This window comes from Onychostruthus taczanowskii, unplaced genomic scaffold, assembly GCF_017590055.1.
Source record: "Onychostruthus taczanowskii isolate IOZ18803 unplaced genomic scaffold, ASM1759005v1 scaffold9, whole genome shotgun sequence".
Taxonomy (NCBI): Eukaryota; Metazoa; Chordata; class Aves; order Passeriformes; family Passeridae; genus Onychostruthus; species Onychostruthus taczanowskii.
This window is the reverse complement of record NW_024506993.1, coordinates 2,662,338-2,677,208: the sequence shown is the minus strand read 5'-3', so window position 1 is coordinate 2,677,208 and position 14,871 is coordinate 2,662,338. Positions and strand designations below refer to the sequence as shown.

The following is a 14,871-nucleotide window of genomic DNA, read 5'->3' as shown; positions in this document are numbered from 1 at the left end:
TAATTTAATAATCATTATTAAATCCCAGCTAGCTTTATTTCTTTTCCTCATTGTTGATGGTTGTCCTTGATAGGAAAATGTCGTGATGCCTATCATAAAAATTAATTTTTGTGGGGATTTCACACCATTGCAGGGGCTTGGAGTGCAGGAGGCCTCGGAGGCTGATTCCTGTTATCTTTGCAAGAACAAATGTTGTCCACAAGGAGAGCAGGGAGGGGAGAGAAAACTCTCACAGCAGCAAATATTTAATTAAAAAAGCTGCTTGGGCCAACTAGTTGTGGCAGCAGCTGCTTAAACAGAGATCTGTCCTCTAAATAACTTCAGCTAAATAAAGGGAGGAAAAGGAGAGTGGAAGGGAAAGCTCCAAGGGCTTGTGCTGTAATTGCAGAAGTGGGTTTCATTCTGCATTTTGGTTCTTCTGTGGCCATGAGCTCCTTCTCTGCCTGTCTGCAAAAACAGGATGCTTCAAGCTCTGGGAGTTTTACAGAGGAGAATGTCAAGGAAGCCAGTGCATCACCTGCTGCTGTATTTGAGGTGTAAAATGTCTCATGAGGAAGGCTTTTCTGCCACGTAGAATAAATCAGAGTTTGGTACAGAATTAGCTCTTTTCTAACTTCAGGGAACTAAAGGAGAGGTATCTCTGTGTCTCTGCTGCAGCAGGGCATAAACTACACCAGATTATCTTGGAATAAGGAGTAAAGTGGGAAGCATCATCATCTTAGATTCTGGATTTTCCATGACTTTTCCAGATAATTTTAACCTCAAAAGCATAGCAATTAATATATTTCAGTCTTGAAACTCAAAGGTTTTCCAGCTCCTTAGAAAAACCTGTCTTGTTTCCTCGCTGCCCCAGCCATGGGGAGTTTTCTGCATTTAATACCAGAGCCTGGTGAGTTCCCTTTGCACCTTCTGCATCTGCCACGTTGTGTGCTGGACTTCTAAAGTTCATTTATTGAACATGAAGTGTTATTTATAATGACATAGTCCCATTTTTCAGGCAGCACCTCAGAGCACCCCACAGGCTCCCAGCTGCAGCCCAGCTCCATAAGAAATGTTGTTTGACCAAGCAGTTGGGGTGGGCAGGAGAAAGGATGTGAGGTGTCCATGCATGGTCTGTGCCAGCAGAGCTCTGGGGGCATTTCCAGGCTCAGGGCTGCAGGGAAGGAGCAGAAGTTCAGTCAGAGGAATTTGAGACACAAATGCATGTATGTACTTGTGCATAACTGACTCCTCTCTGTGATATTTTTAGGGTTTTTTAGCCACTTTCTGGTTAGTCTTTACAAGTAACATAATTAGTTTTTGTGAGAAAATGATTAGAGTGCATTAAATTTATCCATGATGTGACACAAATGAGATATAAACAATTTGACAATTTATTGACAATTTCTTCTTTAATTTTATTTTTTTTAAGAAGGCAGCAGAGCAATGTCTGTGATACTGTAAAAGCTCTGGATGAAGCCTGTAATGAAGTTTTCATGCATGTGGCATGGAAAGAACTTCTCCCACTGTGCAAATCATTGATTCTGCAGTGGACTGGGGGGCAAAAGCCACCCTTGTTCTGAAGAACTTGGTGTTGTGGACAGAATGGGCAGTGAAATCCTGGTGCTGCTGTCTGACCTTCAGCTTGAAGCTTCCCCTTGCAGTTTCACATCATTTCAGGAGATTTTAATTGTTCATGCAGAACTTTCCACTCCTGATATTTACTTGCTGTATTTCTAATTTGATTTTATTTACTTTAATTTCCAGCAAGGTGGAGTGGACTTTTTTTTTCCCAAAACTAGGGGATATTAATGGGTTTGTGCTCAGTGTTCAGAAAGTCACATCATAGGGAAACAGCAGCAGCTCCAGCTTTTGAAACAAAGATTTTCTATTTGATGGTGGGGTTTAGGTGAGTGGATTTTGCTGTTCCCATGGAAAGCAAAAACCAGGAGTAAAGGAAAGGCAGGCATCTAAATTGCCCTCCAGTTAGTGGGCACTTTCTCTGGGTTGTTTCTAAACCTTCTTGTGTGGCCTTGGGAGATACTTTACCAACCCCTCATGAGCTGAGGGAATAGATTTAGTTTTGCTCAATTTCCTTCAAAACATTTCCCCCAGGTACGGGGTAAACAGGTAAATCGTATTTTTCCAAGCAATCCTCTTTTTCCAGGCTTTCAGGCTGTTTGAACAGTGTGTTTTGCTGCCTGTGTTGCTTCCTCATTGTTTTCTGCTCAGCCACCTAGCTGGAGTCAAATTGTACCTCTAAAGATCAACTGTGCCTTAAAATACACCCTGAGCTTGTGATGTGCCTGATGAAACATCTCCTGTGATCACCTGAAGGTACTGACAGCTGCTGCTCTGCGCCCTGCCATGCTGAAAGGGATGATGAATGTAGGTCCCGAGGAGAGAGAAGCAGAATTACAGAGTCTCTTCCCTTTCTTTCACAGCTACAGTAGATATATATTCAATATATTGTCAGCCAGCTGTCTTCAGTGCGCTTGATGGATGTTTTGATTTAGTGCCTCGAAAAAAAAAAAAAAAGGTGTTAATGGAGAAAAGCAACTGTTGCAGCTAGAAAATCATTGGGGTTTGGAGTGTTTTGAATGATGCTTTCCCTTACAATGGTAAAACTACCAGAGCAAGTGCAGAAAATTGCTGCTGTGCTCAGAAATAATCCTCGCCTTATCAACAACTTGATTTCTCTGAAAGCTTTGCCAAAAAAACATTTCCATTAACAGAAGGTGTAGGAACAAAATGATGACCAGATAAATGGCAGCATTATGCTACTTAGGAGAATGTCTCAGGCACTCCTGTATGATTCTGAGCTCCTTCCTCCCTGGAGATCCTGAGAAAAATTTGTCCCATCTTCCTCATGAGTCTGTAAAAACAAGCTCCTAAAAAAAGGCAGGTGAACCAAGAGTGTCTCCCCTGGTGGGCTGGGCTGCTGGATTTGTGTTTTTATTTAGCCTTGTTGGGGGTTTTGTTGAGCTGTGAAGTTCTTCATGGTGAAAGGAAATGGCTGGAGATTCCAGGTGAAAACAGGGAAAGTAGGAACTGCAGAATTACCCAGGAATCTCTAATGCCATCCTGTTTGCTCTGCTACTGAGATTCCTAATGCACAAACTGGGCCAAATCCTACAATTATTGCCATAAATCAGTTCCTGTGGTGCTACTGCCTTGGCAGACTGTGAGTCCCACTGGATCCTCTTGTAGAATCACACCAAGATTCCCAAAGTGAGAGATGCTGTGGCTGTCCACACAGGTAGATGAGGATTTCAGAGAGATGTGGATGGTGTTTCACTCATACCCTCAAACACTCCTATGCAGTGTCTGGGAAATTGCTGCATTGCACTCGATTTTTCTTTTTCCTAAGTAACCCCTTGTATCTCTGGCAATGTAGAAAATGTTGGAAGCTTAATAGCCTTGACTTATCAGGAGAAGCAAGTGTGGGGAGATCCTCCAGGAAGCTAAAAGAGCTAATCTCTGCTATTACACAGAAGCAGGAGAATCAGAGGCAGGCAGAGAGTACAGAGCCTGCCTGCTGTGAAACTCTCCCTGGTCACGAGTCACTGGCTGCAATTTAAATTAGGAACACGCAGTGTCCCAGTGACTTTCACTGCCGTTGTGCTGAGATGCAGGGTAAAACTGAGAGAGGGGATTTGCTGCACTTTTGGGGTCAGTTTTTCTTGGGGTTTAAGATTTTTTTTTGTGTGAAGCCCTCCAGGATTTTTCTCTCGAGGTTTTGGGAATACACTGAGCATCTCCTGAGTCCCTGAGGCAGAGAAGCTCTGTGAGTGTGTATTTTTCCTGGCACAGATGGAGCAGGGAGCTCAGATTTAGGGGTTTTGATATCTGCCAGCGTTGTACATCTGAGTGACTTCACCTGCCTGGGTTGCAGCAGGCAAAGATGATCCTTAAGGGATTGAGTGGGGAATAATAGCTGTTTTCTGCTATAGAGGTAATTTATTTTCAATTAAACCCCTTTCCACCTGTTCATGTTGTTACCTCGTTACCAGCACAGGGAGCTCTCCAGCAAGCACAAACCCACCCTGTGAGAATCACCAAGTGGAGCCCTCAGTGGTTTCTGCCACTGTCAGGTGATTTTCCTGGCTCTGGGATGGTTCCTGTGCCTGGACTGGAGCCCATCAGGGGCTGGGTGTGTAAATTTCCCCCTCCTTTGCCACCCGAGAGGATGCAGGGTTCCTCCCGTGGCAGAATCCCTGGGAGCCCTTGGCTGTGCCTTTGGAGTGAGTTTTGTGCTGTTCTCCCTGAGCTTTCTGCTGACTGAACAATCTCATTAGCCCCAGGCCTGCCAGAGCTCTGCCTGGCACATCCCTGCCCACGTTTCCCAGTCAGTGGAGCTCTGCTGGCTCTGTGTGTGCCAGGGCTGTGCTCCAGGCAGGAGCTGGCATGGCTCAGACTGGCTGGGGCATGTGCTGGGTTCCAGGAGAGCCTCTCCAGGTGAGGCAGGGCTGCTTCAAGGAGGTGTTGCTTTACTAGAACTCATCTTTGTTTGTATTAATGGAGAAAGCTCATGATTTTCCTATTACTATGTGTTTTGAAAGAGGCAGGATGAGAGTACAAAAGAAGCAGGCACCTTTGCAAATTGGTGCTGAAATTTTGGGGAATTTGCATTACTTCTCTTGGCAGAGGCTGTCACTGGCAGTCTCATCTGAGCACAAACTGCAGCCTGCTTTTATTTCTTTTCCTTCTCTTCCCTTTGTGCCTGGCTGCCACATCCTCATCCCCATCACCCACCCCACCTGCTGCTGTCCTTTGCTTTCTGCTTCATGCTTGACCTATGAGCTGAAATGCTAATGGCTGTTGAAAATCTCAATTAATATAAAACTAGTTTCAGCCAGAAATGTGCTAAACTCGTTTAGGAGATGTAGCATCTCAAGGAAAATGCAGAATGGCAAAAGCCTCAGACAACAGTTGAATTTTTAGCAGGCTGTGCTTTCAGGTGTGTCTGCAAAGCTCAGATCTGGGCTGGTTTGTGACCAGCAGGGAAGGGTGATGCTCACTGTGTGTTTGTAGGTCATGGCATGCCTCTGCTACAGAGTTATCTCCTCGTGCTGGAATAATTTATGTGTTTTCATTGGTTAAAAAAGGAATGATGTGTGGCCAAGGCTTCAGGTGGAGGGGATAAACCAGACACACGTGGGGGGATTAGGCTGCTCTTACATCTGTAAATGTGCATATGCAAAGCCAGACCCTTATTTTATGGTGGCTTGTACAGGAATTATGCAAAGTACACTTTATAGTGCAGTGAAGGAATACAGTCTAAAATTTCAGCATGGTGCTTTTAATTCCACTCTAAATACCTTAGGAACTTGCTAATTAAATACTTGTGGGTTTCTCAGAAGTCTGCACAACATCTCCACAAGCAATTTGTGCTGCAGGATGTGGTACATCCACCTCGAGCACACTACATTAAATCCAGATTTTCCCCTGAAAGAGAGGTTGGTGCCACAGTAGAACTGGAAGAAGGATTAAAGGAGATGAATGTAAAAATATGGATTAATTCCCACTCGGGAAAAAAATTGTGTCTAGTGACCTAAACTTGTCTGTCACAGGTGGCCCAGTGCTCAGAGCTGCTGCCCGGTTAACCCAGCCCAAAAATGAACTGGAGAAGGAGCAGTTTTGTGTGCAGTGAGGATGGGCAGGGAAGCAATTGATTAAAATAAAAAGTTACTTAAACTTATGGAGGAAAGACCTGTCGGTATTAAAGAGCAGATGTGGCTCAGAAAGTGCCCAGACAGCTGCAGGAGGACAGAGGATTTCTGTTCTCCCTCTGAGCCACTGTGGGGTCACCTGTGTCCCATGTCCCAGCTGTTCTCCTCAGATCGATGTAGATGTTGGTGTTTACTCAGATATTTAAGAACTTCCATCAGGGCAGAATTTGGTGCAGGTTTGTGTGCTCCTGCTGGAAGGAGTGACCTTGTGGTTATCTCAGTTTACTGGGAAGTGCCATGTCAGTAATGTCATCACTAAAGTTTAACGAGGTGGCCATCAGCAGCAACAGCCCACCCACAGTTCACATTTATTCCTTGGGCCATGAAGGGGTGAAAGCAGGTATTGATTTCCACTCTGGGTTTTCTTGGGAGTCCTTATTGCAAGTGCTGTTCAGAGGCATTTTGAGGTTCCAGCAGGGCTGATGGGGCTGGCATGGCTGAGCTCCTGAGTGTCTTTGCAGGTTCCAAACCCCATTTCCTCATCTTTCCATCCCTGTGTGTGTGTAAAAGCCATGCAGAGCTCTAAGAAATGTGGTCCTTGTGCTCAGTGCTTCAGCTGCCAGATGGACAAAACCAATTAAATCAGCTCTCCCAGGTGCTGGGCCATTATGTGGGCAGAGATATGACCAGGAGAAATCATTTATGCTCCTTTAAACCATTTCAGAGCATAAGCTGTGATCTGATGAGACTGGAGGGGATTGCACTTCAGGATTTTGTTGGGAACAGCTGGGAGCAGATAAGGCAGTGTTTGTGGGAATGGAGAGCTGGTGCTGGCTGCCTTTTCCTGGGGTCACACCTTTGGATTCCAAGATGCTCATACACCTCTTGCTTCCCCTCAGCTCAGGGCAGATCTCCAGCAGAGACACCAGAAATTGAGTTTGCACAGCATCAGTGCACCTAGGGGACAGCACCATCTGTCACCCTGCCCAGCCCAAGGCTGACCTGCTCTCCCAGACAGCCAGGACCTGGCAAGATGGTCTCCCAAATTCCTTGGTTATTCCTTAAAACTTTGGCCCAGGGAAATTAATTATAATGTGTTCTTTATTGAATTAAATGTTTTACTGCTACGTTGTGCTACAGCCTTGCGTATGTATTTCTTTGTTGATTATATTTATTCCATTTTTAGGGTGGTTTTTTAGTTTGGAAACTGGTGGATTACAAAATTGGGAAGGCACAATAGTTGCAATCACAGTCGAAACACATAAATTTTGTGAAATAATGCTGAAGTTGTGTAACTAGACTGAAAACTTTTCCTTTAGATGTGCTGTCCGATAATGTTTATGAAGTCCTTGGTAAGATAAATAATGCATGGACTTTTCTCACTAAACCTCCTGAGAGTGGAATTGCATCTAAACCAAAAATATCTCTGTGCCTGTTGTGTGCTGCAGTGGGTTTGGAAATACTTTGCCATGGAAGGAAGAGCAGCTTTCTGATTTGGGTGATTATTTTAATCACCTCCAGCATATGCATGGGCTGCTTTTTTAAGAACTGAAAACATCCCAAAATAGGTGACTGGGGAAGAGTCAAGTGAAGGTTATCCTCTCCCTGGCACTGACACTGGGATGTCAAAAAGCTTTTAGGGGAAAAGCAATGGATGACATTGACACCTGAACTAAAATGAGGTCCTTATGAATATTCTCTCTCTTTTCCAAACCCCTGAGTGACTCTGCACATTGGGGGGTTTTCAGGGGGAAAAAAAGATCTATAGCTGCATAAAAACTGGCACTGGAGCAGCATTTACAGCAGAAATGCAGCAGAAATCTCCACCTTTCCCAGCTAATTGGTGAAGCAGGGAGCTCTGTGAGGTGTGGAAAAGCTCCCAGGTGATGGATTCCTGCTGTGAGCTCCCTGCCTGGATCCCAGGGCTGCGTCCCTCTGCTGGGAGCTGCTCTGGGAACCCTTTGGAGCACGTTTGGAGCACATTTCCTTTCCTTTCCTGGTGAATTTTCCATGCTCCACTTGCTGGAAGGCTTTGCAGTGGAGCCCCTGATTTTTTTTCCTTTTTCTTCCCCCCCTTATTTTTTTGTATGTTTGTTTGTTTGGGGTTTTTTGGGTTAGAGTTGGCATTGAAAGTTCTTGAGATGGTATTTTTTGTTTGGACTCAGATGTTTATTATTTCTTATTTATATTGCAGTTTTATAAGTTGTGAGTTTTACAGTATTTTATTCACAAGTGATAAAATGGTTTTTGTATTTATTTATTATGTATGTATTTTTAAGCAAAAACTATTTAATTAAGAAATGACACTTATTTTTACCTTTAACTTAATAACTAATTACTTATGTCTCATAGTGTGGGCTTTTTTGTTTAATTATAAAATACTTCTTAAACTTATGAAGAAGAAGGTAAAGAAGGACTAGTTATTGTTTTAAAACTCCTATTTTAGTTTTATAGCGATTATATTTTAAAACTTCAGGTTTTCTGTTATGTGATATTACACACTTCTATTTAAACTATTAATCTTAATTATATTATTTAATTTTGGAAGTCTTCTTTACAACTTCAGGTTAAATGTAGTGTTTTCTTGAGGGTCTGTGTTTTTCTATACAGAAAATTCTCAGTATCTTGGGCTCTAACAATTAAAAATTCCATGTGGAATCATTAAACAACCAAACTTTTATTTCTTCGTACCAGAAAGCAATATTTTGTCCCCCCAGACTTTTTTCCTGTTGTTACATAACTGAGGCCACGCAGGAGGCTGTAATTTCTAATCACAAATATTTACCAGTCCTGTAACATCCATGTCACTGAGAAATTAAACTTGGTTCTAGCTAATGAAAAGCTTAGCCAGGGGATGCACCAGTGTTAAGCTGTGGGGATCCATTAATTTCCTCAAGATTTGTGTGTACAGGACTTAAACAAGGAATATTTGAAGAGGGAACCAAAGAGCTGAGGTTGATGCCATATTTCGTGGTACACTGTAATTTCTCTTGGAAGCGGTAGAGCAGTAATCTGGGAATTTTGGCTGTCATCCTGCTACTATTTATGAGCAATTTTAATACAGTAATTACATGTAGGGAGAATTGTTCACTAGGTTGATGAGATAAATGGAAATTTAATCTTTTTTTTCTTGTTTGGTTGTCCAATATTTTTATGGCATCCTTCTGGAAGCAAGGGGATGTAATAAAAGAATCTGGAACTCCATTGCTCCTTGGAAATACTGATAGTTTGAAAGATTTGCTCAGTGTAACTTAAAGGCAGCTCATTAAACAAACAAATGAGCTGTCCTTAGAGCAATCAGTATTTACTATTAACTGAACAGCACAGTAAATAATGAATTGCAGGTAAGGAACTACAGATAAGTATTTGCAGTGAATTCAAATTACTTGTCTTAAGCCTGAGGCAGAGAAAAGCAAATAGAAAGTCAGAAAGAGAAGGAGGAGGGGGAAGAAGAAGGGAGAGGAGGGGTTGCAAATGTAACATTTGTTGCAGCAATCCGTGCTGATTTGTGGTGCAGAAGAAAGGTTTTCCTGGGTAATCTGGTGCCCCCATCCCTGGTGCACGTGGTGCTGCAGTGAGTCCACCTGAGAGCAAAGGAGGATGTGGAATTCCTGGGGAAAAGGAGAAGAGAAGGCTTGGGGGAGACCTTATCAATTTTACCAGTACCTGCAGGAAGAGGGATTTTGGACAAGGACATGGAGGGACAGGACACAGGAATGGCTTCCCAATGCCAGAGGGCAGGGATGGATGGGATATTGGGAAGGAATTCCTCCCTGTGAGGGTGGGCAGCCCTGGCACAGGGTGCCCAGAGCAGCTGGGGCTGCCCCTGGATCCCTGGCAGTGCCCAAGGCCAGGCTGGACACTGGGGCTGGGAGCAGCCTGGGGCAGTGGGAGGTGTCCCTGCCATGGCAGGGGTGGCACTGAGTCATTTTTAAGGTGCCTTCCACCCCGAACCATCCTGTAATTCTGTGAAAAGCAAGACTCTGGGCCTGACCCAGCTCAGAGAGCAGGGCTGATGCTTTTCCCAAGGTCAGGATTTTGCAAGTGGGTCCCTGGCACCATCCTGCCCCAAGGACAGAGCTGTTCTTTGGCACCAGTGAGACCAAAACCTGCCCATGGCTGCCAAGTGCCTGCACAGCTCCCTCAGTCATTTCTCCAAATTACTTAGGCAGCGAAATTGTTCATTTGCTGGGAGCTGGCACACGTTGAGAAGTTTGGGTTTGGAGTTTAATCATCGTTGGAGTGAGAGATTGTGCTGCCTGGAGTTTGGGTGTGTGGCTGTGTCTGAAGGCAGGATGGATGGGCAGGATGGATACTGCAATATTTGGGGGATATTGCTCATTAAGTAAGGGGCTCGGGGTGTTTTGGGACTGGAGGTGAGAGGGAAGGTTGGGGATTTAATCAGGATCTCTGCAGTTTCACCTGAGGCCTGCTGGGACAGCCAAAGGCGTGACAGATATCCTAAACACCCAAAGCTTGGCAGCCCTGCCTAAATGTCACCTTAAAAAGGTGAAGAGCTTGGCCCAGGTCTCTGCAGGGAGGATGAGCCTCACCTGGCTGCCTGCTGAGCACCAGCAGGGCTCAGAGCAGGGAGCAGCGAGTGGGGCACATCAGGGGAGGTGTGTGTGGGGTGTTGGCATTCCATAATCACTGTCACAGCCTCTGCTACTCCACCAGGGATAACAGCCATAGGAGCATGAGGCTTATCTTGGTGGGAGGTTGTCACAAGGTAAATATCTCTGCAAAGAGCCTCTTGTTTGATTCCCGTCACCCCAGGAGTGCACCTGGTGGAATTCCCTCCCAATAAACCAGCTGAGTTCCAAGGCAGCTGCAGGGATGTTCCCAAGTGGAATTACCTGCTGGGTGTGCACAAGTCCATCCCTGCTGGTCCTCCTGTGCTGCCTGCTTCCAAATGCTGCTGCTGTCAGCCCCCAGCATTAGTATTCAAGCCAGGGAACAGGAGTGAGGTGCTAGACAGGCCGACTAATTACAGCAGCCTGCAGAGGCGAGTCGGGCTGTGCCACATGATGAAGGATATCCTGCTTACTTGGAACATTGCTGCTCTGCTGTGGCACTTCATTTAAAAAAAATAAGGAAAAAAAAAATAAGGTGTGAGCTAATTGGTTTGGTTAAGGAATTGAGCTGTGCTCTTGTTTTGTTTTGTTGTTGTTTTTTTTTTTTCCCTTGGATTTAATCTGAATTTATACAATGCTTTGTGACACTCGTCTAAAACGAAACTTGCTGTGACCTTAGCAAGCTGCACACCTCCTGTAATCCCAGCTCCCCTGCCTCTGGCTGCCATCCTGACCTGCCTGCTCCTGTCCCCAGAGCTGTCAGCAGATGGGGGAGAGGAGGCTCTCGCTGCCACCGACGTGCCATCTGCAGGCAGCGAGGCTGCTCGGGTTTTTATGAGCCTAAATTGTAATTCTGCATCCAGAGGGTTTTCTGTCAGAGCATCTGTTTTACTGCCATGACACAGATCTGGGGCTGAGCGTGTGCCAGGAGCAGGTGAGGAGGGGGAGAGCCCCATCCTGCAGTGACAGCAGCCATCAGGTGGCTCCTGGCTGGGGCTGCTGCGTGTCCTGTGTGTCCCCTGCGCTGTCACACAGCCCAGGTTTGGGCAGGCTGAGCTTTGGAAAGCTCCACTGCTCACAGGTCAGAGGCAGGAGAACACAAACTGAGGGAATATCTGCCACAAACAGAACTGCTGGTGTTGCCTGATTCTGGCTGATTTACACCCAGGATAGCCTGGGGGTGCCAGCTGAGCCTGTCCCCTGTCCTGTCCCCTCCAGTGCCCTTCTGCAGAGCAGGGTACTAAGCAGATTAGTCAGCTTCTTCCATCAGAAAATACTCCAGGCCTAAGATACTTAAAAGACATCTGGTTTTTAGCCTCATTTCTAACCAAATGAGGCTTATGTGATTATGGTGTCTGTCGCTTGCCCCTCGTTGGCCAATTGTGACCCTCAGCCGGGGATTTTGGTCTCACAGATGTGAACTTCCAGGAAGTTTCTGTGGGCTGGTGTGAACAGAACTCGTCCTGGAGGGAGGGCCACAGCACAAGCTGTGCTCATCTTGGAGTTGATGTGAGAGGGAATGTGCTGGGGGAAAAAAAAAATATCTCTGTTTGCAGGGAAAAGCAGCCATGAGGAGAAAACCCCCGTGGGCTGAGGATGTGTCTGTGCGGCTGAGCTCTGCCTCTGCTCCAGCTGTGCTGGGCAAGCACGGCCATCCACAGTGCCACCTCCTGCTGTCCCCACATGCCAACTGCTCCTGTGATCCCGGGATTGCTTTTCTGATCCCTGGATTAACGGGCTGGGATGTGCAAAGATACAAGAGCTGTGTGTGAGGCAGCTCAGCTTGGCAGGGGGTTGCCCTGGTGAGCTGTGCCCGTGGAGCAGAACTGGCCAGGCCTGGCCTGCCCGGTGGGTCCATGGCCGCTGCACAGTGGCCTTGTCTTCAGAATTGTTCTTACACAGTTATCCTGTCAACTGAGGTCTAAATTCTTCTGGGAGTGATGTCCCTTAGCACTTTGAGAGGGTGTGCAGGTAAACACAGCTCGTGCTGGTTAGTAATTCACTCAGGGACAATGGATGAAGTTGGTGACTGGAACCCTCCATGCACCCGCTTTTGCAGAATCACAGAGTGCTTTGGGTTGGAAGGAGCCTTAAAAATCATCTTGTCCCATGGCAGGGACACCTCCCACTGTCCCAGGTGCTCCAGACCCAGTGTCCAACCTGACGTTGGGCACTGCCAGGGATCCAGGGGCAGCCACAGCTGCTCTGGGCACCCTGTGCCAGGGCTGCCCACCCTCACAGGGAAGGATTTCTTCCTGATTTTTCATCTGAATCAGAATTCTCTCCTTATCTTCTCTGTGAATTTCACTTTAATGCTTGTTAGAGCTGGACCTGTCTCCTTTTTGCAGCTACACAACATTTTTACCTTGTAATTCAGAACCTAAGGATGTCCAATGGAATGTGTAAAACCCACAGAGAGTAGTTCTGGGACTGGGAGGGAAAAGCAAAGGTTTCATGTTCTGCCTCCTAGTAATGAACTAAATGAGATAGTGTCCTTCTTTGAGCATAAATGAAAGATAAAAGACAGATGAGATTTATGAACAAGGTCATTAGTGTACCAAATTTCTCTCATTAGATCTGTTACGTTACTTTCCAACTTACATAACTCTCATTAGAAAAATTTATGAACTGGAATGATTACAAATACACCACATTCTAAACCATCCCTACTTTATATTGCCAAACAGCAAAAAAATAATTATACTTTTGTGCTACAATAGAGCTGTACTTTTGTGCATGTGTTTTTTTGTTAGAATTTAAATAGAGGTTGTTCCTGAAGCCAGGGAATGGGGCAAGAGGAAAATGGACCATTTAGTGCAATTTAGCAGCCAACCTGAAGCATTGCTTTAATTTTATAACTGTGTCAGACCCTGGTTGATATTGCAGGCTAATATTGCTGTTTGTTCTCCTCACCAGACTCCCACTCTCACATCCCTGTGCCTGATTTGAAGTGACAGTGAGTGGAAGCATAAGGTATCTCTCATTCTGTTTGGACTCCTTGTTTACAGAAGAGTGATGGAGATGCTATTAAGCACAAAAGGCATCACCATATGCCTGTTTTTCTTTGTATTGAGTTTGGCAGCAGCTATTGAAATACCATTATCAGGTGAGTTGTAGCTATTTGCTGTGCACTTTGCTGTTTTGTTTGGTATTCCTTTGCAGCTATCCCTGAAGGAAAAATACTAAATCCTCCTTTCCAGTTGTGTTCCATTTGGAATTTAATCTCGCCACAATGTGGCCTTTGGGAAATTCAGGTCTGATCAAAAACTAAGCTGTCCTGTTTGGGCCTGCTTAAATGGAGCAGTAAAGTTGTCTAATAACATTTATTTGGTGTTTGCCATCCAACACAGCGCTTAGCTCCGAGGGTTTGGGTTTGTCCTTCAATTCCTCATTTTGGCTCTGAATCCCCCTGAAGCTTCTTTGATGTGCATAAATCCTTCCTTCCTTGTCGTGCAAGCTGCCATTCCAGCCTGGGGAAGGAGCAGGTGGATGACTCAGGGCCAGTGTTGGTCCCTGGAGGAGGATTTCACACTCCATGCCCTGCCCCAGGGAGCAGCTCCTGCATCCCTCACCGGCTGGGATGAATTCAAACTGCTTGTTTTACATGGATCATGAGCTTCCAGGACATGTGTAAAATATGGGATGAGGCTCACAGGGAACAATCCAGGGAAAGCCAGAGGACCCCTCTGCCTGGAGTACAGCCCAGACCTCCCCAGCTTTGCATTTTTCAGACATAAATAGACCAGGAGGGTTGAAAACTGCATTTTGCTTTGGTGTTTCGGTTGCAAAAAAATAACCCAAACCAACCAAAAAAGCAAAACTCAATAATATTATGAATTGTGATGGGGAAAAATAAACCTAAGAAATAATAAATTTAGGCTGTTTTCAGGGTCTCAGAGTAGGACATGGACCAGTTTCAGGGCATCCTGTGGTTCTGCCATGAGCTCTTAGCACTCTGCAGCCTGCCAATAGCCCTGGCTGCAAAGAAGAAGCCAACCAAGCAGGTTTATAGGATATTTTTGTAAAACTGTCTGAATTTGCATTGGGAAGTAGAGGTTTTTGAGTTTTTTTTAAGGAAGTAACCACAGTGGCTCCTTGTGTTTTAATAAAGCCAAAGTGGAGCTGTGACTGTAAAGCAACAGGACAAACTCTCTGGGCATCCACTGCTTTTATGAACCTACCCCAGGGAACCACCTAACCCTTAATTAGCTGTAATGAAGCATTTTATATTATAATAAAAAGTTATTTCTGATCAGTGGAGCTGGTGGGCTTGGAAGTGTTCAGCTTTGAGACCATGTTATATCAAGACACCGCGTTTCACTCCAGCTTTCAGCTCGCTGTGCTTAAAGCAGCACATAAAGAGCATTTTAATTCTCTTCCTGCCTGTTTATAACAATGGGGTTATCCTATTATCCCAGCTCCACTGCAGGGAACATTCTCCTTCCTCTGTTACACAGGCTTTTGCAACACTTTAATTCCCTCAGAAAAAATACAGAAGTTCGTGCAGCCTCGGTGCGTGACCATGCAGCTGCACCCTGGGGCAGATATTAAACCAGCCTTGCAGGCCATGGCTTTTCTGGCAGTTTTATCCAGGATGGAGGCAGCAGTTTGCTACTTCATGTGTGTGCATCTGTGTCTGGGTTAAA

At 45.3% G+C, this 14,871-nt stretch overlaps 1 protein-coding gene across 1 annotated transcript in view; it reads left to right on the top strand.

Annotated features, from left to right (window-relative positions):
• CHL1 (cell adhesion molecule L1 like) overlaps positions 1-14,871 on the top strand; it is a 125,434-nt gene that overhangs the window by 57,676 nt on the left and 52,887 nt on the right. The window contains exon 4 of the mRNA XM_041425969.1: positions 13,142-13,331. Coding sequence (XP_041281903.1) covers positions 13,241-13,331 — 91 coding nt within the window. The 5' untranslated portion in view covers positions 13,142-13,240. The remainder of the gene's footprint in view (positions 1-13,141; positions 13,332-14,871) is intronic.